This window comes from Rhinoderma darwinii, chromosome 6 (genome assembly GCF_050947455.1).
Source record: "Rhinoderma darwinii isolate aRhiDar2 chromosome 6, aRhiDar2.hap1, whole genome shotgun sequence".
NCBI lineage: Eukaryota > Metazoa > Chordata > Amphibia > Anura > Rhinodermatidae > Rhinoderma > Rhinoderma darwinii.
Window position 1 is genome coordinate 82,185,643 of NC_134692.1, and position 24,291 is coordinate 82,209,933.

At 43.1% G+C, this 24,291-nt stretch overlaps 1 protein-coding gene across 3 annotated transcripts in view; it reads right to left on the minus strand.

Moving 5' to 3' along the window:
- Nucleotides 1-1,907: 1,907 nt before the first annotated feature.
- PTCD1 (pentatricopeptide repeat domain 1) overlaps nt 1,908-24,291 on the minus strand; it is a 66,715-nt gene continuing 44,331 nt past the window's right edge. The window contains exons 5-10 of one of the 3 annotated variants that reach the window (XM_075829984.1): nt 23,578-23,679; nt 8,368-9,039; nt 5,373-5,489; nt 5,016-5,198; nt 2,267-2,437; nt 1,908-2,067 (exon numbers count right to left, since the gene is read on the minus strand). In XM_075829984.1, coding sequence (XP_075686099.1) covers nt 2,285-2,437; nt 5,016-5,198; nt 5,373-5,489; nt 8,368-9,039; nt 23,578-23,679 — 1,227 coding nt within the window. In that variant the 3' untranslated portion in view covers nt 1,908-2,067; nt 2,267-2,284. Of the gene's footprint in view, nt 2,438-5,015; nt 5,199-5,372; nt 5,490-8,367; nt 9,040-23,577; nt 23,680-24,291 lie in introns of all 3 variants that reach the window. The other 2 variants (XM_075829983.1, XM_075829985.1) reach the window with 2 other exon arrangements.

Below are 24,291 nucleotides of genomic sequence, written 5' to 3' on the forward strand. Positions count from 1 at the left end.
GATTTTTTTTTTCCTCCCCGCCTTCAAAAAGTCATAACTTCTTTATTTTATCGTGAACACAGCCATATGAGGGCTTCATTTTTACAAATTGTACTTTCTAATTAACTATTTAATATTGTGTGTGATGTACTGGGAAGCTGAAAAAAAAATCAGAATGGGGTGGAAATGGAAAAAAACAAAAGTTCCGCCATTTTCTTATGGGTTTCGTTTTCACTGTACGGTGAAAATGACACGTTACCTTTATTCTGCGGGTCATTACGATCACGATGATAACAAATTTATATAGTTTTCTTTATGTTTTAGTACCTTTAAAAAAAATGTAAACGCTTGAAAGAATTCTGTGCATAGAGCTGTCTGGGACGTCTTTTTGCTGGGGAAAAGATGTCGTTTTTATTGATAACATTTTGGGAAATGTCTGGCATTTTGATCACTTATTATTACATTTTTTTTGAGAGTTGAAGTGGCAAAAAAACTGCCATTCACCCATTTTGATCTTTTTTACAGCTACGACGTTCACCGTATTGGATACATATTTTTATAGTTCGGGCATTTTCGGACGCGGAGATACCTAATGTTTTATGTTTATTTATTTTTATATGTGATCTAGGGAAAAAGGGGTGATTAGAATTTTTTTTAAAACTTTTTATTACTATTTTTAGCCCCCCTAGGGGGCTTGAACCTGCGATCATTAGATCGCTTATGCCATAGACTGCAATATCACAGTATTGCAGTCTATGGCAGAATCAGTACATTGCTATTGAGACCTGCCACAGGCAGGTCTCAATAGCAATATTCCTATAGCAGGCCTGTGACCGGCTCCCGCGATCCCGCTGCGCGGTTGCCGATGACCGCCGGTAAAGTGAAACCGAAAGTGAAAACCCTTCAGATGCCGGTGGTCACATCTTACATCGGCATCCAAAGGAGTTAAATGCTTTCAATCAGAAATATATCTGATCGCAAGCATTGCCGCTGGGTCCCTGCTGTGTAATACAGCAGAGACCCGTCAGTTATGGTGCCCGCTCAGCTTCTGAGCGGGCGCCATGTTTAAATACCCTTTCCCGACATAAATCTACAGATTTGCATTAGGAAAGGGTTAAAGGGAATGTGTTGCCAGCAAAACATGTTTGTTTTTTTTTTAATTAAACATTTAGTGTGTAGGTGTTTAAACATTGTTCACATTTTTTTTCTTTTTTTCACGAGTCAGGAGATATTATAAATTAGATTCTAATTTATAATATTTCCCATTGCTGGTCACTAGATGGAGCTATTCCCAAAATTGCAGCATTGCATGTGGTAAAGCAACCACATTGCTTTTTGCTGCAAAATTGGGTAAAAAGCACTCGCTCTAGTGAGCTCTGAGAATCCCCCCCTCCTTTATCCTGGCTAGTGCCGGGATAAACGAGGGGTTTGAACGGTCTAACCTCCTACACTGTGTGTCGCCATTTTTTGAGCTAACACACAGTGTAGTAGGTTTACATACAGTAGTAAACACACACAAACACGAACATACATAGAATTCTCTTACCTGCTCCTGCCGCCGCGGCTCCCTCCGGCCCGTCCGCTCCGTCTGCTGCCGCTGGTCCAAGTGCACAAGTCCGGAAGCCGCGACCGGAAGTAGTAATCTTACTGTCCGGCCGCGACTTCCGGTCCACAGGAAAATGGCGCCGGACGGCGCGCATTTCAAATTGGACTGTGTGGGAGCGGCGCATGCGCAGTTCCCACACAGACGGCGTACACAGAAGTGGATGGGACGGGACCCGTTCGCAGTCCCTATGGGACTGTGGCTGCCGTATTCCATGTCTGTATGTGTCGTTAATCGACACATACAGAAATGGAAAAAAAAATGGCAGCCCCCACAGGGAAGAAAAAGTGTAAAAATAAGAAAAAGTAACACACAAACACACAAATTAATCCAAACGTTTTTAATAAAGCACTAACATCTTTAACAAATGAAACATTTTTTTGTGGTAACACTGTTCCTTTAAAGGTTGTTAAACACCACCTCCATAGCAACTGATTCGTGTTAGATTATACAAGTCTTCAGCTGAAGTCCGAACCGTCACTGAACTGAGGGAAGAGAAGAAGAAATAAAGTGTGGAAGTGATAACATTTTTCTCTATCATTTAGATTGGTGCAGAAACCGTTTAAACCAGTATATTTCTTATATTTAAGTGAAAAAAATAATAATTTAGGGGAAGATTTTCTTTTATTCGTCAAGAATATACATTAGATGTTGATCTATAGAACACTTTATACACATTCATACATGTGAAAATTTTCCTATCTATTCCGAGCTGGATTTGGAATCATTGTGTGGTTTAGTCTGGTATTTCTGCCATGGGTGTTCGGTTTCTTCAGCACCCATCCACTCTAGCCAACGGTTGTAGTAGCCACGGAAGCCATCAATCTTCTCTAAGAACACATTCTTTTTTAGGTACTGGAATGGAAATAACCAAGGCTTAGTCACTGATTACTTGATCGGTTTAGGGGAGTTGTCCCACCATTAAATATAATATTAATTGTATAGATCATAAAAAGTGAACAATGTGTTCCATAAACATTCTGTTAAACGATCCAGGGAAGAGTCCATATCAACAACCAGTTCTCAGCATAGTAATCCTCTGTTCAATGCAGAGCAGCCAATAGAAATCGCTTTCTATCTGCTTGTCAGGGAAGGAGCAGAGCCTCTGCAATAGAATGGCAATATACCTTAGGAGACTCTTCAGGACAGAGCTTTATATTCCTTAAAAGCTGACTGCTGATATGACCCCTGCACATTCCCACTAAGCCTTTATTGTTTTATTTCTGTATATTTTCATTGGTTCCTAAGGGAGCGCATACTGAGTATGTCACACAGTATATGCCTTCACTACTCTGGATCCCATGTTACCCATCTGCTGGGAAAGTAAAAAAATACTATATTATCGGCTGCCAGAGGGGGGAGGTAGCTGATTCTGCTCAGAGTCTGCATCCAAGTAGCACATATTAGCAGCAGCCACAAGGGGGACACAGGGAAGCAAAAAAATAAAAAATAAAACAAGAAGATGAAAGGCATTTTAATATGCTAGAAACACTGTTTCAGCTATCAACAGCTTTTCTGGACTTTTGGTATGAAAATGATTCATGGGATAATGCCTTTAAAGCAGCTCTGTCAGGTCTACTATGCAACCCTATTTGAGGACAGCACAGGATATAGGAAGGGGGGGTGGCAGGGCGGTAGCCTAACCTGAAGATATATAGTTTTGTCTGATTAGACTCTGTATTTTCCTATAAAAGCTGTTAAAATGCTGCCCTAAGTACAGCAATGCAACCCTAAATTTAACATTAAAGCGACTATTCTATCTTTTACCTAGCCTGCATTACCTGCAGCTTCTCTTTCAGCCTGCTGCTTCAAAATGGAGTGGGCGGAAAGACAGCTGTCCCTGCACGTACCATTCAGTTAGACTGTGCGGACATCTAATTACAGTCAGGGGCGCAGCAAGGGGGCAGGCGGGTCATGTGCCCCGGGCACATCTAGGAGGGAAGGTAGGGGGGCCCCACACCGGGCATGGGCGCCAGTGGCTCCTCCTGGAGTGGGGCACTATCTACAAAAGGAGGCTGATCATTATGTCACCATAAAGTCTCATTAGCCTCAGTTATACAATCTGATTTTGTCAGGCACACTGACCTCTTTAATTTATTTTCTTTTAACATATTGCCATGTTAACTACCTTATAGAAGTATATTGCTTATAAAATGTACAAACAGTTTTATGCTCTAGTTGCATAAAAAAAATGTGGAAAAAAAGTACACCTCATTGAATGATAGAGAAATTAAACATGGCGAGGGGGAAGGAGATGTTGGGAAAGTGGAGGGGGGACGCCAAACTGAAAATTTGAACCTAGCTACGCCTTTGATTACAGGCATCAGTATCAGACAACTGCTCCCCCCATACTGCATCTGTTACCCTAACTACCACTAGGACTGGGCTGGAGTGCTTTTTTTTAGCCACTTGAACAATCCTATAGAAGAATAAATGCCAGGGCTAAGTATAAATAATTAGCCCTCACATTAAATTCAAAGCAACTGTCCAATCGACAGTCTCTTTAACGAGTACCTGTCAGTCACCACTCTTGATATGTTTGTTTTAGTAAATACTTGTACTCGCCTGAAATAACAATTCTGAAACATATTTTCTTAGAACTCTACAATGTGCCGTTCCTGTTATTTCTCCTAGAAATGTATAAATAAATTGACAACTAAGTGTAACCATTCCCTTTGCCTCACTCGGTCAGCACTGATTGGACGGTGTCAGTCTGTGTAGGGACACACCTCCAACTGGTAACACCCAGTTGTCAATTCATTTATAAGTTTCTAGAAGGAATAACAGAGGAACAGCACAACGCAGAGTTCTAAGGGTTAGTTCACACTGAGTTTTTTTACGCTTAAACCGTGTTGGAAAACGCGCCAAAAAACTGCCGAAAATGCCTCCCATTGATTTCAAACGGAGGCGGAGGGGATTTTTCCCAGCAAGTGGAAAAACCATCTCGCGGGAAAAATAAGCAACATGCCCTTTCTTCGGGCGTTTACGTCTCTGACCTCCCATTGACATCAATGGGAGGCAGAGAGAGCGTATTTTGCAGCGTTTTTGCCCACGGCGCTCAGAGGCTGCGGGAGAAAAACGCGGCAAACGGCGTGCAAAATCAAAAATTTGATTTTTGAGGCAGAATTTTCTGCCCGCAAAAAAACTCGAACTGCGAACATACCATAAGAAAACAGAATTGTTATTCCATGGGAAATACAATTATTTACAAAAACATTCATGTCAGGATAAGTGACAGGCTCTCTTTTAGCATGATGTTTATTAGAGGGAACAGTATCAAAACACGTTCCCAATTTCTTGATTGATGGTGTCGGGAATGGAGGTTTTTCACATCATGCGTATTTTTGCATATATGGTGGTTTATTAACTCTTTTTCACCGGCCAATAAATTTATTGGCTTTACATATATTAAATCATAAGATCATATACTCACTCTATCAAAGTTTGGCGGGTACTGTGCTGCAAATTCTAACTGACGGATCACCACTTCATTAGGAGCAACATTTCTGTTTCTCATGTCCCGCAAAATATTGGTCAAGTAGTCATAATCTAACCTCTTTATGGCCACATTTATCAATGCACTGTATACATTGTTATTCGGGTGGAATCCAGCAATCTATAGAACAAATTACTAATCAGATATGCAAAACAATACTTGTGATCAATATTATACAAGCACAATTTTTAAAAAAAAAAAGGCAATTTCTTTATCAACTTTATTAACTCCACTATGAAAAATAAAAATTAGACAATTAACTAAAGTTTGTAAACAGGTAATGTATGTCAATACCGTCATGTCCACTAGGAGCTGTAAACCGTCTTCTTTTTTAAGGCATGCCCTAGCAAGATTGCAAAAGGTATGTAGGTTTGGAGCAATTCCTCTATGTGCCATTGTAGGCAGCAGTTCCTGTAAAGAAACCATATAGACAATAAGTTAGGCTGCGTTCACATCTGCGTCCACATCTGCGTCAGGCCTCCATTCTGACGTTCTGTTGGAGCCATCTGTCGGTACGGAGCCCTGACTGACACAAACGGAAACCATAGGTTTCCGTTTCCATCACCATTGATTAATTTGGTGACGGATCCGGTGCCAATGGTTTCCGTTTGTTTCCATTGTGCAAGGGTTCTGTCGTTTTGAAGGAATCATTACTGTAGTCCACAGCAATCAACCAGATACCAGCTTTAGTTTTTCCAGAAAAGGTATTGAAAATAAAAGACGTGCTGTGATTGTTAGGGACATCACTGTCATTATCAACATTGAAATTGCAACACCAAAAGGACAAGCCGTAAGGTTATGCAAATTGAGGAAGTAGCAGGGGTCGCTAAGACCTGCAAACGATCACATTTTCAAGCACTTCGCTCCAATCTGTGGCATGTGGGTGCGAAGATTGTGTAGTATGGGGATGAATTATCGCTACTACGATCGCTCGTCCCCATGCATTTGCATAATGTTGGCAGCACATCTCCGTTTACACAGGAAAATGTGCTGCCAACTAGCGACCATTTTTTTAGCTGCATAAAAAGATGCCATTAGCTGATGAATGAGTGATTGCTCGTTCATTGGCTGATCGTTGCCCTGTTTACACAGGGTAATAATCGGGAACGAGCGTTCGCATGAACGCTCATTCAACAAAGCATTGGTCTGCGTAAAAGGGCCTTTAGGGAAGGGGGAGTTTGCAAGTGGGAGCAGAAACAGAGATCACAGCCCATTAACATGTCTCCACCTCTACAAACTTCGAGCGACCCCAGGGGGTGATACAGGAACTTCACTTTATGTTATAACCCCTCTTATCAACCACAGAGGATATGTGCTCTCTGATTGTCATATTTAAAAGGGTCTTTTTTTTCTTGGGTGCCCTTGCACTTAATCTGAACATTGTCTCTTTAGTTCTGGTGATTATATGATGATAGAGTATGTGTATGTAGACCATAACTCTGCACATTAAACTTTTATGTTTAGGAGATGTTGTGCGTCTTAGGTTAGTTTGGATTAAAGAAGCTGGGCTGGAACAATGAGAAGTGTATGACGCTGATTGGTCAGCGTCATACACTCCTCTGTACAACGCCCACTTGGTAAGAAGTAAAAACACGCCCAGTTGTCTATTAAGAAACGAATTAGCATAAATCTAAAATTGCTCATAACTTGATAAAAAATGATCGTTTTTCAAAATAAAAAGCACTGTTGTTATCTATATTACAGCGCCGATCAGATTATGTAGGAGATAGGGCACTTATAATCTGGTGACAGAGCCTCTTTAAAGGGAACCTGTCACCAGCATTTCACCTATTGAACGTTACTTATCCCTCACTGGCCGCTGCTATCAAAAGTTCATTGCCGTTATCCTCTCTCCTAAACTCCGCTTCCGACTGTAAATAACGGTCTCAAAACATTTTGCGCCTTTTATGGTAATAATCCGGTGTCCCTTGGTGCGCACACATCAGAAGAGGACATCAATGCACAAGCGTGGGATTTTGTGTGCTGGGGGAAGGCGAGGAGCTGTCAATCAAAAGTAAGGAGGCAGGGTAAACCTGGAAAAACTTGAGGAATGAAGATATGACTCTTTTCAAACGAAGATTTGACTCCTTTCAAACGAAGATTTGACTCCTTTCAAACTAAGATTTGACTCTTTTATGCTCATTAGCATACGGTGTGGGAACACTAAAAAACTGAATACTAAAGCTACAGAGCCGACTAAGAAGACAATTATAGGTTATATAGAAATGATTTTTCACTCACTACCACCAGGTATTGCTTCTTTAATAGGTGAAATGCTGGTGACAGGTTCCCTTTAAGTAAGGCCTCATGCACACGACAGTAGCGATGTGCACGGCCGTGATTTTTGGGTCGGCCGTCCACGGAGTGTCAACCGCGAGCTGCCCGCAAATCGCTGTGCACATGGCCGCGGCCATTATTTTAAATGAGCCTGGACCGCAGAACAAGGTCGTGTGCATGGCCCCATAGGAATGAATGGGGCCGCAATTCTACCATGGATTTTCGGGGGAATTGCGGCCGCAAAAGCACGTTCGTGTGCATGGGGCCTTAACCTTCTGAGCAGCAAGGCTTTAGAACTTACATTGCATAACTATGCAGAAGAATCTCAGTGGTAAAGAAATGGTGCTCAGAGGGATAACATAACAGAAGCTGAAGAAGCCAGTCTGTGACTACACTCCTCTGCCACAGGCTGCTTATCAGTCTGTGACCGACTCCCTCTAGGCAACTAGCAGCAGTTTTAGGCTGGGTTCACACTGAGTTTTTTGCAGGCAGAAAATCTGCCTCAAAATTCAGTTTGGAATTTAGAGGCAGATTTTGCTCTGCCTGCACGCCAATTTTCACCCGCGGCCATTGAGCGCTGCGGGCAAAAAACGCAGTGAAATACGCTTTCTCTGCCTCCCATTGGTGTCAATGGGAGGTTAGATGCGTAAACGCCCGAAGATAGGGCATGTCCCTTCTTTTTCCTGCGAGACGTTTTTTCCGCTCGCGGGAAAAAAACGCCTCCGCCTCCCATTGAAATCAATGGGAGGCATTTTCGCCCATTTTTTGGCGCATTTTCCGACGCGGTTTCCGCGTCAAAATACTGTGTGAACTCTCCCTTACACTACAGATTCATTACAATTTGCAGCATGACGCTGGATTTCTGTAGGGAGACAGCTAAAACAGTAAAACAAATAAATTACAAGGTAAGAAAATGTTTGCACAAGCAGGCAAAATAGCTGAACTTGTGTAAAATTGGAGCTTCATCAACAACGTTGTCAGTATAATAATAATAAGAAAATATAGTTCTTACCAAAGCTGACTTCAGGTTCATACTTTTACTCCTCTTCAAGACCAACATATTAAAAAAGGTCAGATCAGGTTGTATTTCATATGCATCCATAATACCCAGCAGTGTAGCTTCTGATCCCACATCTAGTTTCACTACTTCAGCCAAGAGTGTAAATGTTTTTATTGTAGGACTTACGTCGTCTTCTTTCATTTTTTGAAGAATGCCCCCTAAGTCCCCAATCAGGGCGAGTCTATCAGATGGAGTATTGACATTTGAAAGTGATACCATTTTATCTGTATTTATGGACAGGTCTAAGAGGTTTGGCACATTACCGGCATCAAGAGAGGGCACACTAAAAGAATGATGGGCCTTCCTCATCTCAGCAAGTTCCTGGGCTCCTGCTAAGCTGATAGCTGGGCCATCACTGCCACGAATAGTTGAGGAACTGTCCAAGAGCAGCTGCTGCATCCCCTTCTTTTCATGAGCTTCCTTTCTTTTCGTGACTCCACTGCTTTTCCTGCTTTGCTCCTCTTTGCATGCACTTAAACTCAAGGGCGCCAGATTATTGGACTGCATAAGTAAGTGGAAAGCTTCCGCAGCATCTCCAATTCCACAATCTCTGGTAGCACGAATAAGTAAGTTATATGTGTTTATATCCGGCTTAACACCCATATGCAACATCTGCCTCCAAACCTGAAGCACAAAATGGGATATAAAAACATTATTACAACACAATGTAAACTAAGACAGTCATAAAGACAGTAGTGAATAACTGGATGGTGACTAGTTTACACAAAGGCAATAGCCAATCGAAATATGTCAGACAGATATATCTGTCATCTCGAATCACCACTGATTTCAATAATGAAAGGGCTCTTTACTAAAAACGTCACAACACTAAGCAAATGGCCATTACAATTAATAGCATTTTCACTAACAAAAACCTCTGAGCAGTATCACAGCACGGAGAAGATGACGATGATATTACAGATTTCCCACAAATTCTGTAAGCTTGTACCGATATTGGGCAAATGACCTAATATTGCAATGTATTCCATCCAAAAAGTAAAATTGACCATATAATAGTAAAGGAAAAGTCAAAACGATTACCAAAGTCTTGCGAGTATGTTTGTTTTACATACCGAGATTGTATTTTCCTGATTAATGTTGTGGCGGCCATTTGCAAAAGTAATAACAGGAAGTGCCATATTGGTTGCTATTTTTTAATCAGCATCTCCTAAACAGATGACCAACTACATTTTTTTTTATCATATTCAAATCAAAAACAGCTGATCATCAGTTTTTGATTCCTGAATGTAAAGGTGACAACCAATATGTCTTGACTTCCTGTTATCGCTTTCCCCCAAAAATGGCCACTGCAACAAAACATATTTTTTTTCAAAATGTGTAAGTAAAGCGAACATAATAAAAAAACAAACTTTGATTTAGGCCTCATGCACACATCCTTCACCGTTTTCACGTCCGTTTAAAAAGGATCCGTGTGACAGTTATGACTTCCGTGTGCTTTCCATTGTCACTCCGTGTCGGTTCCGTTGGTCTTCCGCTTTAAACAGTCCGTTAAAAAAACCGGAAGGTATTTAAATTTACTTGAACTTGTCACATTACACAGGGAACACCCATAGGAACGTCGCATGATCGTTTTGGCACGGTTTTCTGTAGCTTTCAGTGCATGGAGAACAGTTTCAGATTCCTCTGCTTCGCTTGCTTGGTTTCTTGCGATTTTTTGACAGAAAATATGTGCTCTAAACCAGTTGATCGTGTCCTTTTAGCCTGGCTTGTTTCTCGGTGCTTTGGACAGCAATCTATGCTTGAAGAAGAACCGAAGAGGAGTAGGAGGGTATTGGGTTCAACCCATTGTCTCCCAATGGGCTTCTAAAGGGCATTTCCATACCCTCTACCGTGACCTGCGGCGGCACCCTGAAAAATGCCGAAATTTCTGCCGTATGTTAATCAGCACCTTTAATTCTCTGCTGGAGGCCGTGCATCCTGGAATCACTCTCCAGGACACATATATGAGGCGCTGCATTTCTCCTGAAGAACGACTGATCATCACCTTAAGGTAACTTAAATGTCCCCTATCCCAAAAAAAAACATATCACCCTGATACAGCTAGCATTAACGTAAATGCCCTCTTTCCAAAAAACCCCAATGTCACCCTGACACACCTAGCATTAATGTAAATGCCCCCTTTCCATAAACCATGGCATGTCACCCTGATACAGCTAGCATGAACGTAAATGCTCCTTTCCATAAACCCGCTAGGTCACCCTGATACAGCTGGCATTAACGTAAATTACCTCTTTTTAAAAATACTCATGTTTGTTTGTTTTTTACTTTTTCAGATTTCTGGAAACTGGGAACTCCTTTGCCTCTCTACACTATGAGTTTCTGCTGGGGAATACCACCATCTCTCGGATTATCCGGGTGACGTGCAAGGGAATCTGGCGTCTACTCAGAGAGACGGTGATGCCACAGCCAATGGCAGAAGACTGGATAAGAATTGCAGATGGCTATCTGGAAACCATCCAATTTCCAAACTGCATTGGGGCACTTGATGGAAAGCACATTCGTGTGCGGAAGCCGCCACTCTCAGGATCCCAATACTATAATTATAAGCAGATTTTCTCTGTAGTGCTGCTGGCCTTGGCTGACAGCAACTACAGGTTTATATGTAATGACAGGGATAGGGAAACAGACAAGTGAGCCCTAATCTACCCGCCACTCAGTCCCTGCCTACTTGCAACGACCTGCCCTAGGCGACGGGGTACAACTGGGCGACGGTCCCTACACTCAGTAAGTGCACGACAACCAGACAAGGAAACACAGAACAAAGGGAAACGGGGCAGTTGCCCACGGCAACACCGTGAGCAACAAGAGTAGTAAACGAGCCGAGTCAAACCAGGAGTGTACGAGGTACCAAACGCAGAGCAGAAGAGTAGTCAGTAAGCCAGGGTCAATATGAAGCAGGGACAAGTAATTCAAGAAGGTGCAGCAGGGCCAGGAAACCAACAGAGAAGAATCACAAGCAAGGAGGAACAGGAAAGGCAGGTATAAATAGACAGAGGGTGGGAGCTAGCTCCGTCTGGCCAGGCTGTGATAGGCTCTCCCACTCCTAAGCCTGCCATCCTGAGTGGTGGAAGATGGAGTCAGTCTCACAGACATAGAAGCAGGTGCAGACTGATTACCTATGGGCGTGGATACAGAAGCTGTGCCTGGCAGATCCTTAACAGTGGTACTTCTTAAAAGAGATGCGTCTGCCAGGTTTGACAAACTGTGGTTGCCATGGTTAAATACTGCTGGGTTGGCAAGTGTAGGAATGCTAGGGGATGGGGCTGTTGGGATTCAGACTTAAATCAAATATGCAAGAAGTTATTTGAGTCTGTGTTTGTGGGGTAATGCTTACCTGGGTGGGAAGGGGGTCATGCTATCCTCTGCTACAACTGTGTGCATGGCATGTAGATTATGTCTGCTAGCGGACGTAAAAAACAAAAAGAAACTGTTTCTGCCATGTGTGGCAAATTTTCTGTATAACAAATGTATACTCTCATTTTCCTGTATGGTGTATGGTCAAAAGTTCGTGTGGGGGGTCCTATTTCTGGACTGTCGTTGTAATTGTTGAAAATCTGTAATAAAAAGTATTTGATTAAAAAAAAAAGAAGGACGGATCTCTTCGACCCTGCATTGACTACCGGGGTATCAACCAGATCACGGTAAAGAATAGATATCCGTTGCCATTGATTTCAGAACTGTTTGATCGTATACGTGGAGCCAAAATTGTTTCTAAACTAGACTTGCGTGGGGCTTACAACCTAATCCGGATTCACCAGGGTGACGAATGGAAGAGGGCATTTAACACTCGAGACGGGCACTATGAGTGGTGGAAGATGGAGTCAGTCTCACAGACATAGAAGCAGGTGCAGACTGATTACCTATGGGCGTGGATACAGAAGCTGTGCCTGGCAGATCCTTAACAGTACCACCCCTTTTATGAGGGGCCACCGGACCCTTTCTAGATGGACCTGGTTTATTGGGGAAACGAAGGTGGAACCTGCTGACCAATACCCCAGCGTGAACATCCCGGGCGGGTACCCAAGTCCTCTCCTCAGGCCCGTATCCTCTCCAATGGACCAGGTACTGGAGGGAGCCACAATCTTGGCCACCTCGAATTCTACCCCCTCAGGGGTGAGAACGGGGACAGGAGGTTTCCTCGAGGGAGTCAAGGACGGGGAGCAGCGTTTAAGGAGGGAGGCATGAAACACGTTGTGTACTCGAAAAGATGGGGGCAACTCCAGTCGGAAGGAGACAGGATTGAGGACTTCAATGACCTTGTACGCCCTATAAACCGGGGAGCAAACTTCTTGGACGGGACTTTAAGGCGCAAGTTCTTTGACGATAGCCACACCAGATCCCCGAAGATAAACAAGGGGTTAGCAGAACGTCTTCTATCTGCCTGAGTTTTTTGTATGCTCTGGGACACCTCTAGGTTCTTCTGAACCTGGGCCCAGACTGTGCACAGTTCCCGATGAACGACATCTACCTCGGGATTGTTGGAACTACCAAATGAAACGGAGGAGAACCGTGGATTAAACCCAAAATTACAGAAAAAGGGGGAGACCCCCTGACGAGTTACTGACCCGGTTATTAAGGGAAAATTCGGCGAGGGGAATGAATGAGACCCAATCATATTGACAGTCAGAGATAAAACACCTTAAATATTGTTCTAGAGACTGATTAGTCCTCTCGGTTTGGCCATTAGTTTCAGGATGGAAGGCCGAGGAGAAGGACAGATCAATCTCCAACTTTTTACAGAAAGCTCTCCAAAACAATGAAACAAATTGTACCCATCTGTCAGAAACAATATTGACAGGAACCCCATGGAGACGCAGGATGTGTTTGACAAACAAGGTAGCTAACGTCTTGGCATTGGGTAGTTTCTTGAGGGGCACAAAGATTGTCACATCTTACTGAAGCGGTCTATTACAACCCACTGCACCGACTTGCATTGAGATGGAGGCAGATCGGTGATAAAATCCATGGAGATATGGGTCCAAGGTCTCTGGAGAATGGGCAAAGAACATAGCAAGCCCGCTGGTCGGGACCTGGGAGTCTTGGACCTAGCACAAATTTCACAAGCGGCGACGTAGGCCTTAACGTCTTTAGGCAACCCAGGCCACCAATAGTTTCTAGCAATGAGGTGCTTGGTACCCAGGATGCCTGGGTGGCCAGATAATTTCGGAGACTAAGTCAGAATCAACAGAGGATATGATTATACCTGGGGGCAAAACACAAGCAGGATCTTCCTCCGAAGTAGGGCTGGCCATGAAGCTACGCGACAGTGCATCAGCTTTAATATTTTTAGACCCAGCCCTATAGGTGACCACAAAGTTGAATCTAGTAAAAAACTAGGAGTCCCTGTCTCGAGCAGGACAAATGTCCCGTACTGTAATCATGTTTTTAGTACAGGACAGTAGTTCCACGGGGAGACAGGGACTCCTAGCATTGTACATAACTATGATGCTAGGAGCCCGGCTTCCTGCCGTGTGTTCGGTCCGGGACTTGCGGCCGAAATACGTTCCGTCCATTACGGACGTAATGTGCTCTTGTGAACCCAGCCTTAGAAACAAAACCAGAATTTTGGCTGTGACAAAAGTAGAACAGGAAATCGTTACCATACAATAGATCAAAAAGATGTAAAATTTCAAGGAATAGACCGCACATACATTAGACCGTACAGTATCAACAATCTCAACCTATCTTCGAACCACGATCTCCCTAGAAGAAGCCAGAATGCTGGCGAAACGCGCGTCGGGTGCTCTAACATTTTAATGTCCACTGGTGCACTTAGGGCCATAGTTGCCATATCTAGGCTCATTTGCTATCGATTGCTTCCACTGCATTGCTGACAGCAGTCGGCTGTTCAACTTACAGCACGAGCGTGCTATTAGCGCAGCACACCCTGTTACTCCAGAGCAGCTGGGTGTCAGCTCCTACCAGCCGCTACGCTCCTTTTGACCGCCGGTGAACCCACCGAGCGGTCTTGTCATTGGGCTCACAGCACCAACGTGCTGTCAGCACAAGCACACCCCGCTGTCATTTTTGAGCGGCTGGGTGTGAACTCTCACCAGCCGTTACGCTCTTTCTGACCGCCGGTGAATTCACCGAGCGGTCCTGTCATTGGTGCACTCACTGGATCAGGGCTGCTGCCTTGCAGGACAGCTCATCCTGCGGGGCTCCTTGATCTCTCAGCACTGGAGGCATCGCTCCGTTCTGAGAACCATTACACTTGCCAAGTCTGACTCCACTGACAGTTGAGTCACACTTCGGCAGAGTGTTGCGTTACCGCCTCTCAGCTGATGCTGAGCGCGGCCACAGCTAGGCAACCCCGGCTGTTCCTGCAGATGTGAAACACAATACGATCAACCTACTGCCTTACATCTGCACATACTGCTTTTGATTCATAATAAAATTTATTCTACCCTCTCAAAGCCCTATGTCATTCAGCATGGCGATCACATTGCTATATAATTGACAGCTCTGCAGCCATCACTGTGCCACACGCTCAGGTTTTGGTTCACCTAGATCTTTACCTGGGGGCGTATATAGCAAGGTCACATTCACACTGTGCTGCAGCACAGCCGCATGGTAGTGCTATCGGCTACCATTGCCCTTATAATTGCAAGCTGCAGTCTTGGACTTCAAGCATGGTAGCGCAATAGTGTTTCCCTCACTGAAGCACTGTTGACAGCAACACATTCCATTTATTATTCATATACCATACCTTACTACACATGGCCCACAGGTATGTGAGTTTGGGGGTCACTCACACATACCTTGGTGCACCATTGGACTTTTAGCTTAATTGTTCATTTAATGTATACCAATAAAAGTTAACTCTTAATTACAGATCACATACTTTCTTCCCCCTTTCCCTTCCTCAATCATATGACTTTATTGGGTGGTGCACACCAATGTGATCTCTTGACAATCTTGTGTGATAGGTGGTCTTCCACACATTTCCAAAAATAATATGGGAAATCGGACAACCCTGGCGCATACCGTTTTTTATCGTAAAGGGATCAGACAAGAACCCACGAATATAATGCAAGGAGAGAGGACATTATAAGACCCCTAAAAAAACAAAATGCTCCAGCTCACCCAAACATTCACAATGGACCCTATCAAACGCCTTCTCCGCATCCAGGGCAAGGAGAAGAGAAGGTGTTCGGGTGCCTCCGCACACTGCACTAAGTTCAAAAACCTACGAGTTCCATCTGGGGCCTGTCTTCCTGCCACAAACCTGACCTGGTCTGAGTTAACCAGTTGAGGAATGATACAGAAGAGCCTGTTTGAGATAATTTTTGCATAAACTTTAATATCGGAGTTTAGGAGGGAAATAGGGCGAAAACTAGCTGGGGAGGTAGGCTCTTTTCCTGGTTTAGGAAGGGTAACTATAGTGGCTAAGAGCATCTCCGCTTGGAAAGCACTATCCGCTATGGCCTTATTAAATACTTGCATGAGATGAGGGGCTAGTATTTGTGCATATTCTTTATAATAATTATTCGTAAATCCATCAGGGCCTTGAAAAGTTTAAGCGAGGTAATTGCTCTAACTATTTCAGGTTCAGTAAATGGGGCCGATTGAGCTTGAAGTTGAGACTGGGAGACATTTGGCAATGGGACTGATTGAAGAAAGTCAGCAATATCGGACATCGAAGGTTGATAAGTAGAACCATCTAAATGCAAGTTATATAGATAGCTCAACGGTTTCAAATGTATTATAGCGATCAGTCTAGGATCTATTATTCTATTACACTGGTCATCCAGAAGGTATGCTATACGAGAACTGTTTAATTTTTTTAGCCAAGAGAGCACCAGCTTTATTATTATTATGTACATAACTAGACATTTGCATGCGTTTGAGATAAATGTCGTGTTGTGAAGCAAGTAGAGACTGCAAATTCAACTATAAGGACCTCAATTCGGCAGAATATATGTTGGTGGGGGTGTAGATTTATTTTTTAGATCTACACCGTGTTCCAAATTATTATGCACATCGGATTTAATTAGTTTTCCAATTAAACTCATGGATGGTATTGTGTCTAAGGGTATGTTCACACGCACTAATTACGGACGTAATTCGGGCGTTTTTGCCCCGAATTACGTCCGAAAATAGCGCCTCAATAGCGCTGACAAACATCTGCCCATTGAAAGCAATGGGCAGACGTTTGTCTGTTCACACGAGGCGTAATTTACGCGCCGCTGTCAAATGACGGCGCGTAAATAGACGCCCGCGTCAAAGAAGTGACCTGTCACTTCTTTGGCCGTAATTGGAGCCGTTATTCATTGACTCCAATGAATAGCAGCGCCAAATACGTCCGTAATGGACGCGGCGTTCAAGCGCCTGCACATGCCGTTACAGCTGAAATTACGGGGATGTTTTCAGGCTGAAACATCCCCGTAATTTCAGCCGTTACGGACGCCCTCGTGTGAACATACTCTTAGGGCTCTTTGGATCATTGTAATCAATCTCAGACACCTATGATAATTAGTTTGCCAGGTGTGCCCATCAAAGGAAACTACTTAAGAAGGACGTACCACATTATTAAGCAGGCCACAGGTTTCAAGCAATATGGTAAAGAAAAAGGATCTCTCTGCTGCCGAAAAGCGTGAAATAGTGCAATACCTTGAACAAGGTATGAAAACATTGGATATTTCAAGAAAACGTAAGCGTGATCATCATACTGTGAAAAGATTTGTGGCTGATTCAGAGCACAGACGGGTTCGTTCAGATAAAGGCATAATGAGGAAGGTTTCTGCCAGACAAATTAATAGGATTAGGAGAGCAGCTGCTAAAATGCCATTGCAAAGTAGCATACAGGTATTTGAAGCCGCTGGTGCCTCTGGAATCCCGCAAACCTCAAGGTGTAGGATCCTCCAGAGGTTTGCAAGTGTGCATAAAGCTATTATTCGGCCACCCCTAAACAATGCTCACAAGCAGAAACGGTTGCAGTGGGCTCAGAAATACATGAAGACGAACTTTCAAACCGTGTTGTTTACTGATGAGTGGCGTGCAACCCTGGATGGTCCAGATGGATAGAGTAGTGGATGGTTGGTGAATGGCCACCATGTCCCAACAAGGCTGCGACGTCAGCAAGGAGGTGGCGGAGTCATGTTTTGGGCTGGAATCATGGTGAGGGAGCTGGTAGGCCCCTTTAGGGTCCCTGACGGTGTGAAAATGACCTCTGCAAAGTACGTAGTGTGTATGACTGACCACTTTCTTCCGTGGTACAAAAAGAAGAACCGTGCCTTCTGTGGCAAAATTATCTTCATGCATGACAATGCACCATCTCATGCTGCAAAGAATACCTCTGTGTCATTGGCTGCTATGGGCATAAAAGGAGAGAAACTCATGGTGTGGCCCCCATGTTCCCCTGACCTCAACCCTAATGAGAACCTTTGGAGCATCCTCAAGCAAAGTATCTATGAGGGTGGGAGGCAGTTCACATCAAAACAGAAGCTCTGGGAGGCTATTCTGACATCCTGCAAAGATATTCAAGCAGAAACTGTCCAAATACTCACAAATTGAATGGATGCAAGAATTGTGAAGGTGATATAAAAGAAGGGGTCCTATGTTAACATGTAACTTGGCCTGTTAAGTTTTTTTTGATTGAAAGAGCTTTTGATTTCTGTAAATATGACCTCCTAATGCTGCAAATTCAACAAATTACCATTTTAGTTCTCTTTACAACCTTTAAAATGTTCTGATCACTGTTGTGAATAATAATTTGAAACAGTGCATTTTGAGTTTTTTACTTCTAAAAAAAAATCTGTTATCATTAGGAGATTTGTTCAATAAAATTTGCATTATACTTGGCTTATATTATGGCTTGAAGATTATACTGACTGTCATTTGCATCGACTATTTAGGAAAATCAGCGAAAAATAACATTAGCATAATAATTTGGAATGCGGTGTAATACGGATATCTGTTTAGTTAAGTCAAAAATATATTTTCCCTTGCTCTTTTGGCATGAGAACAAGCCTTAATCAACATCCCTCTCATAAATGCTTTGTAAGCGTTCCACAAGATGTAGGGACAGGAAACAGAACCCACATTAAAAGAGAAATACGGAGTCAGCTCCGTTATCAAGGAATTACTGTGTTCCAAATGATGGAGTATGTCATCATTTAAACGCCATTGGGAAGGATGGGGGGAAGACACCTTCTCGTCTATGGAAAGCGTGACTGGGACGTGGTCGGACCAAGTTATTTGTCCAATTACAGTGGATTGTGACTGTAGGAGTACTCTATTATTTACCAGGAATAAGTCTATCCTCGAGTACGAAACATGAGGGGAGGAAAAGAAGGTATACTCCCTTTCACCTCCATGTTGGCACCTCCACACGTCATACAAACCATCCTCTAGCAGAGTCGAAGCAACAGGAAAATATTGTCTATTTCTAGCAGTGGAGTCTATGTCCATGGTCATATTAAAGTCCCCACCTATAATCAACAGACCCTGCGAAGAAGACTTTATTTTTGGCAAGAGGGAGTTCAGATAATGATGTTGACGTTTGTTGGGAAAATAGACATTATAGATAGTGTACAAAACATTATTAATTTCGCATACCAATCCCAAGTATTTCCCTTGCGGATCACTGTTAAGAGATTTAAAGGAACAGTGTCATCACAAATTTTTTTTTCATATGTTAAAGATGTTAGTGCTTTATTAAAAACGTTTATATTTATTTGTGTGTTTGTGTTTTACTTTTTCTTATTTTTACACTTTTTCTTCCCTATGGGGGCTGCCATTTTTTGTTCCATTTCTGTATGTGTCGATTAACGACACATACAGACATGGAATACGGCAGCCACAGTCCCACAGGGACTGCGAACGGCTCCCGTCCCATCCACTTCTGTGTACGCCGTCTGTGTGGGAACTGCGCATGCGCCGCTCCCACACAGTCCAATTTGAAATTGGCGCCGTCGGCGCCATTTTCCTGTGGACCGGAAGTCGCGGCCGGACAGTAAGATTACTACTTCCGGTCGCGGCTTCCGGACTTGTGCACTTGGACAAGCGGCAGCAGACTGAGCGGACGGGCCGGAGGGAGCCGCGGCGGCAGGAGCAGGTAAGAGATTTCAATGTATGTTCGTGTTTGTGTACGTTTACTACTGTATGTAAACCTGGCGACACACAGTGTAGGAGGATACACCGTTCAAACCCCTCGTTTATCCCGGCACTAGCCAGGATAAAGGAGGGGGGGATGCTGAGAGCTCACTAGAGCGAGGGCTTTTTACCCAATTTTGCAATGCTACAATTTTGGGAATAGCTCCATCTAGTGACCAGCAATGGGAAATATTATAAATTAGAATCTAATTTATAATATTTCCTGACTCGTGAAAAAAATAAAAAAAATTTGAACAATGTTTAATCACCTACACACTAAATGTTTAATTTAAAAAAAAACAACATGTTTTTCTGGCAACACATTCCCTTTAAAGGTAAAAGCTACTGTATTCTTGACAGTGATCATGAACTTAGGAGTTTTATCCACATGGAAATGTGTTTCTTGCACCAGTAAAATGTCACATTTTAAAGTTTTAGCTTCTTGCCGCAATAAACTTCTTTTAAAGCAGCTATTGAGTCCCCTGACATTAAATGAAGAGAAGCGTAATACCATACTTAAGGGTCAAAGACCAGATGTCAATAAGCGTGTGGAAGTGCCAGCAGGTCAACATCAGCACATTAATAAGACACATCTTTCTAGACAAAGCATTTGTAAGTAATATATCCTGAAAAAGTAAATGCACAGCAGCCATAACATAATATACAAAATAAAAAACCAGGGTGAACCAGAAAATAATATACTGAGAACAGAAATAGTGCGATCCTTTCACTGGATTCTCCGGGGGGAGAGAGAACAAACACATTATAGAATTTCTCAATAGTCGTATAAGATTTAAAGGTTAGGTGTCACGAAAAAAACCATAATTTATGTTATTGCTTTTAGTATGCCATTAAAATAAATTTTATTTATTTGTGTTGTACTTTTTAGTTTTTTCTTTCTTTTACTGCTCTATGGGGGCTACCATTTTTTTTTTCATCTCTGTATGTGTCGATTAACGACACATACAGAGATGGAATACGGCACAGACATCCCCATTGAGAATGCGAACGGGAGCCGTTCCATTCACTATAGCGTGCGCCGCTCCCACACAGACCAAAAGGAAGGTCTTCGGCAGAGCGACATCCGGCGCCATTTTCATGTGGACCGGAAGCCGCGGCCGGACAATAAGACGACTAATTCCGGCCATATGTTCCGACGCAAGGACTAGGAGCGGAGGCAGCAGCGGCGGCGACAGCGGAAGGAGCAGGTAAGTTATGTTTGTGTATGTGATGTGTGTGTATGTATGTTCGTGTTATACTGTGTGATTACCACTGTATCTAATCGCTCAAAAAACGGAGGCACACAGTGTAGGAGGTTTGAACATTCAACCCCCTCCTTTCTCCTTGCACTAGCCAGGATAAAGGAGGGGGGATTGTTTGAGGACACTAGAGCGAGAGTGTCTTCTCCAATTTTGCAGCATAAAGCAATGAGGTTGTTTTACCACATGCCAATGCTGCAATTTTGGGAATTGCTCCCTCTAGTGACCAGCACATGGAAATGTTATAAATTAGAATCTAATTTATAATATTTCCTGACTTGTGAAAAAATTAAAAGAATTAGAACAATGTGTAATCATTTAACTGTTTAACTAAAAAAGAAAAAAAAAATTTCTAGCGACACATTCCCTTTAAGCTAACCAAAGAAAGGATACTAGAGCCTCAAGAATGCAGACAAGAACCATCAGTCACTAGAGGCAAATCATGTATCGTGGTTGCAGGTGTTCACAGTCTTCCAGTCTGAAGCAAGTGAGGAGGGTACCCGAGTTTTCCCAGTTTTGTGGGAAGCGCCAGGGGTGTGAATGTTCCATTTTTGAAAAAGCAATATTCCGTCCTCCACAGGGGCCGCAATGGCGAGTGTTCAATTATAGGTTATCAGTAATTTTGTAGGAAATCCCCATTTGTACTGGATGCCGTGATCTCTTAGGGACTTGGTAACTGGAAGAAAATCTCGCCAGGCATGCAGAGTGGCAGCTGAGAGATCCGGGAATAGTGAAATGAGAGTGTAAGGAGGCGGCAGCTTACCCAATTTTCTGGCCTCAAATATCAATCTCTCTTTTACATGGAAGAAATGTATTCTAGCCAACGTGTCTCGAGGTACCTTGTCCAGTGCCGCTTTCGGTTTAGGTATTCTATGCGACCGATCAATTTGCAAATCCAAGTCGGAGAGAGTCGGTACCATAGCAAGAAACAACCCTCTCAAGTAGCTAGCAAGTTCAGTGGGAGACACCTCCTCTGGGATGCCCCGTATTTTAATATTATTGCGTCTTGAGCGATCTTCAGCGTCCGTGGCCTTAGTTTTGAGTCAGTCTACATCATCTTCCAATGTATTAGGAGCGTCCACAAGTTCATTGTGTGCAACTGAAAAGTTTTCCATCTTACATTCTAAGTGGTCAGTTCGATCTCCAAAATCATTAACATTGGCTTGTAATTTACAGACCAACGAAGAAACGCCCTTATTAATGCCATTTTGAAGCAGGACTAACATGCCTTTCAACGTATCCACTCTAATAGGGGCATCAGATGAAGGAAACTGGGTAATATCGCAAGGTTCATCTGGCAATAATTGAGATAACATGTGAGATGATTTTTTGCAGAAGCCGGTGAAGCCGTAAAAGAGGGTGCCCCTCTACGTTTAGCACTGTCTCTACTGTCTGTAGAATCAAAATGAGCGTCTCTATCCTCAGGTGGCACCCTACCAAGCTTTGTCGGGGAGCCACGAGGGGACAGATTGTCCCTGTCTTTCTGGGAAAAAGAAGCAACCGACATATTGCCATCATCTTGTGAAAGTGCTGGGTTAGCAAAGTATTCAGTAAGTTTCCAAGGAGCGGCTTTGCCTCTGCGTTTAGTCATGACAGCTGATCCTTTATAGAGTTAAAGAAATTCAGGCGAAAGGTGTAGGAAATACTATCTTCCACGTTGAACGATAGTATAAATGTACAGGGATGCAACAGTCAGTAAGGAAGAGTATCTGCCAGTGGACCGAATTCTCCCTCCAAAACTCACACGTCTAACGTCATGTAGCGAACGTCCGGAGCCTGAAAATTTACACCGCTGCTTCAGAAGCAGAGTAGGCCTTGGATGCGTAGACCCGTAAGTGAGGGAGAATGTATGCCCAAATCAGTAAGCCGCCTTTTGCAGAGACAAGTGGGCCCTCCGGTATAGGTGAGTATTACAGGGGAAGGTGTACACTACCAGATGGCAATGGATTACCTCCGTGGACACCGCTCCGATGACACGCGGCCTTTACAGCCCAGACACCGTCCAGTCTCCAAAACGGAGGATGAAGATCCCAGACCGACAGCAATGGTACCCGGTAAGCTTCCTGAGGTTATGCAGGTTTAAGCTGGCCGAATTCAGCTGGTTAGCTTTGCGATGTGCCGCTTTGAGCAGACAGTATAGCAGGAGCAAGGTCTTCAAGTAGCCGTTCTCTTCGGGCCGCTAGGCTCCGCCCCCTTAGTTTTTTTTATTGTTTTACACCTTTTTTTAAATAACATTAATTTCTTTGTACAATAATTCATTTTTTGTGTCGCCATATTCTAATAGCCATAATTTTTTTATTTTACATCGACGAAGCTGTGTGAGGGCTTGATTTTTGCGGGACGAGCAGTCATTTTTATTGGCACCATTTTGACAACATGCACGGTTATAATATTTTGCACTACTTATGTAGTGTAGTGTATATAGAACCGTCAGATTTACACTAATATGCTTCTGTACATGGCAAACCAGTAGGCCATTGATAGCCCTCCGTGATCTCGTCATGTCGTGGGCGATGGAATATTAACTTTGGCATCTAAGGGGTAATCGGCCAGGACGGAGCTAGCTGATCCTGGCCGTTATAGAGGAGTGTCAGCAGTAATATGCAGCTGACACTAGCTGCTGATGGCGTGCGCACTATCAGATTGCTGTAAATGTAGAGCAATTTGCGGGTACCCCTTGGTGACCATGAGGTACAGTTACGTCAAATGTCGGCAAGTAGTAAAGTAGTTAACCATTTAAACTAGTACATGCATTGTTTATGGATGTATTTACTTCAATAAGTACCTGTAGAGCATTTAGGAAGCCCAGTTCTTCATCCTTTATGCATCCCATAAACAGAACATTGAATGTTTCAGGACTGTTGACACGAAACTTTTGTGTAATTTCCTTAAAATCATAAAAGAGAAGGGTCATAAAAATGTCCACATTTTTTAAGAAACTGAATTCAGTAAATGTTAGCATGTTAACTTTTAGTTAGTTACATCTCTGCTGAAGTAATTAAATAGCCTCTGCACTATGAGTTGCATAAATCTATAGTACAAGCGAATATAAGAAACTCTGTAATATATCTTATTACTGAAAAAACAGGATTTTTTTGAGCACTCACCATAAAATCTTTCTCTTGTCCAGTTCATTGGGAGACACAGGCTGTGGGTATATGCTGTTGCCACTAGGAGGCTTGAGACTAAGAGATAAAAAAAAAAGTTGCCCCTCCTACAGGATATACTCTGCCCACAGACAATGAGCTATTTAGTCCGTACACAAGCAGTAGGAGAAAAAGATACATGGTAAAATAAGTATGTCAAACACAAGAGGGGAATCCCTAAAATTGACAACTCTAAAAGAAAAAATGTGAAAAAAAAAATGGGTGGGAGCTGTGTCCCCAACTAACTGGACAAGAAAATGAATTTATGGTAAGTACTCCAAAAATCCTGTTTTCTTGTTCATTACATTGGGGGACACAGACCGTGGGACGTCCAAGAGAACACAGTACATGGT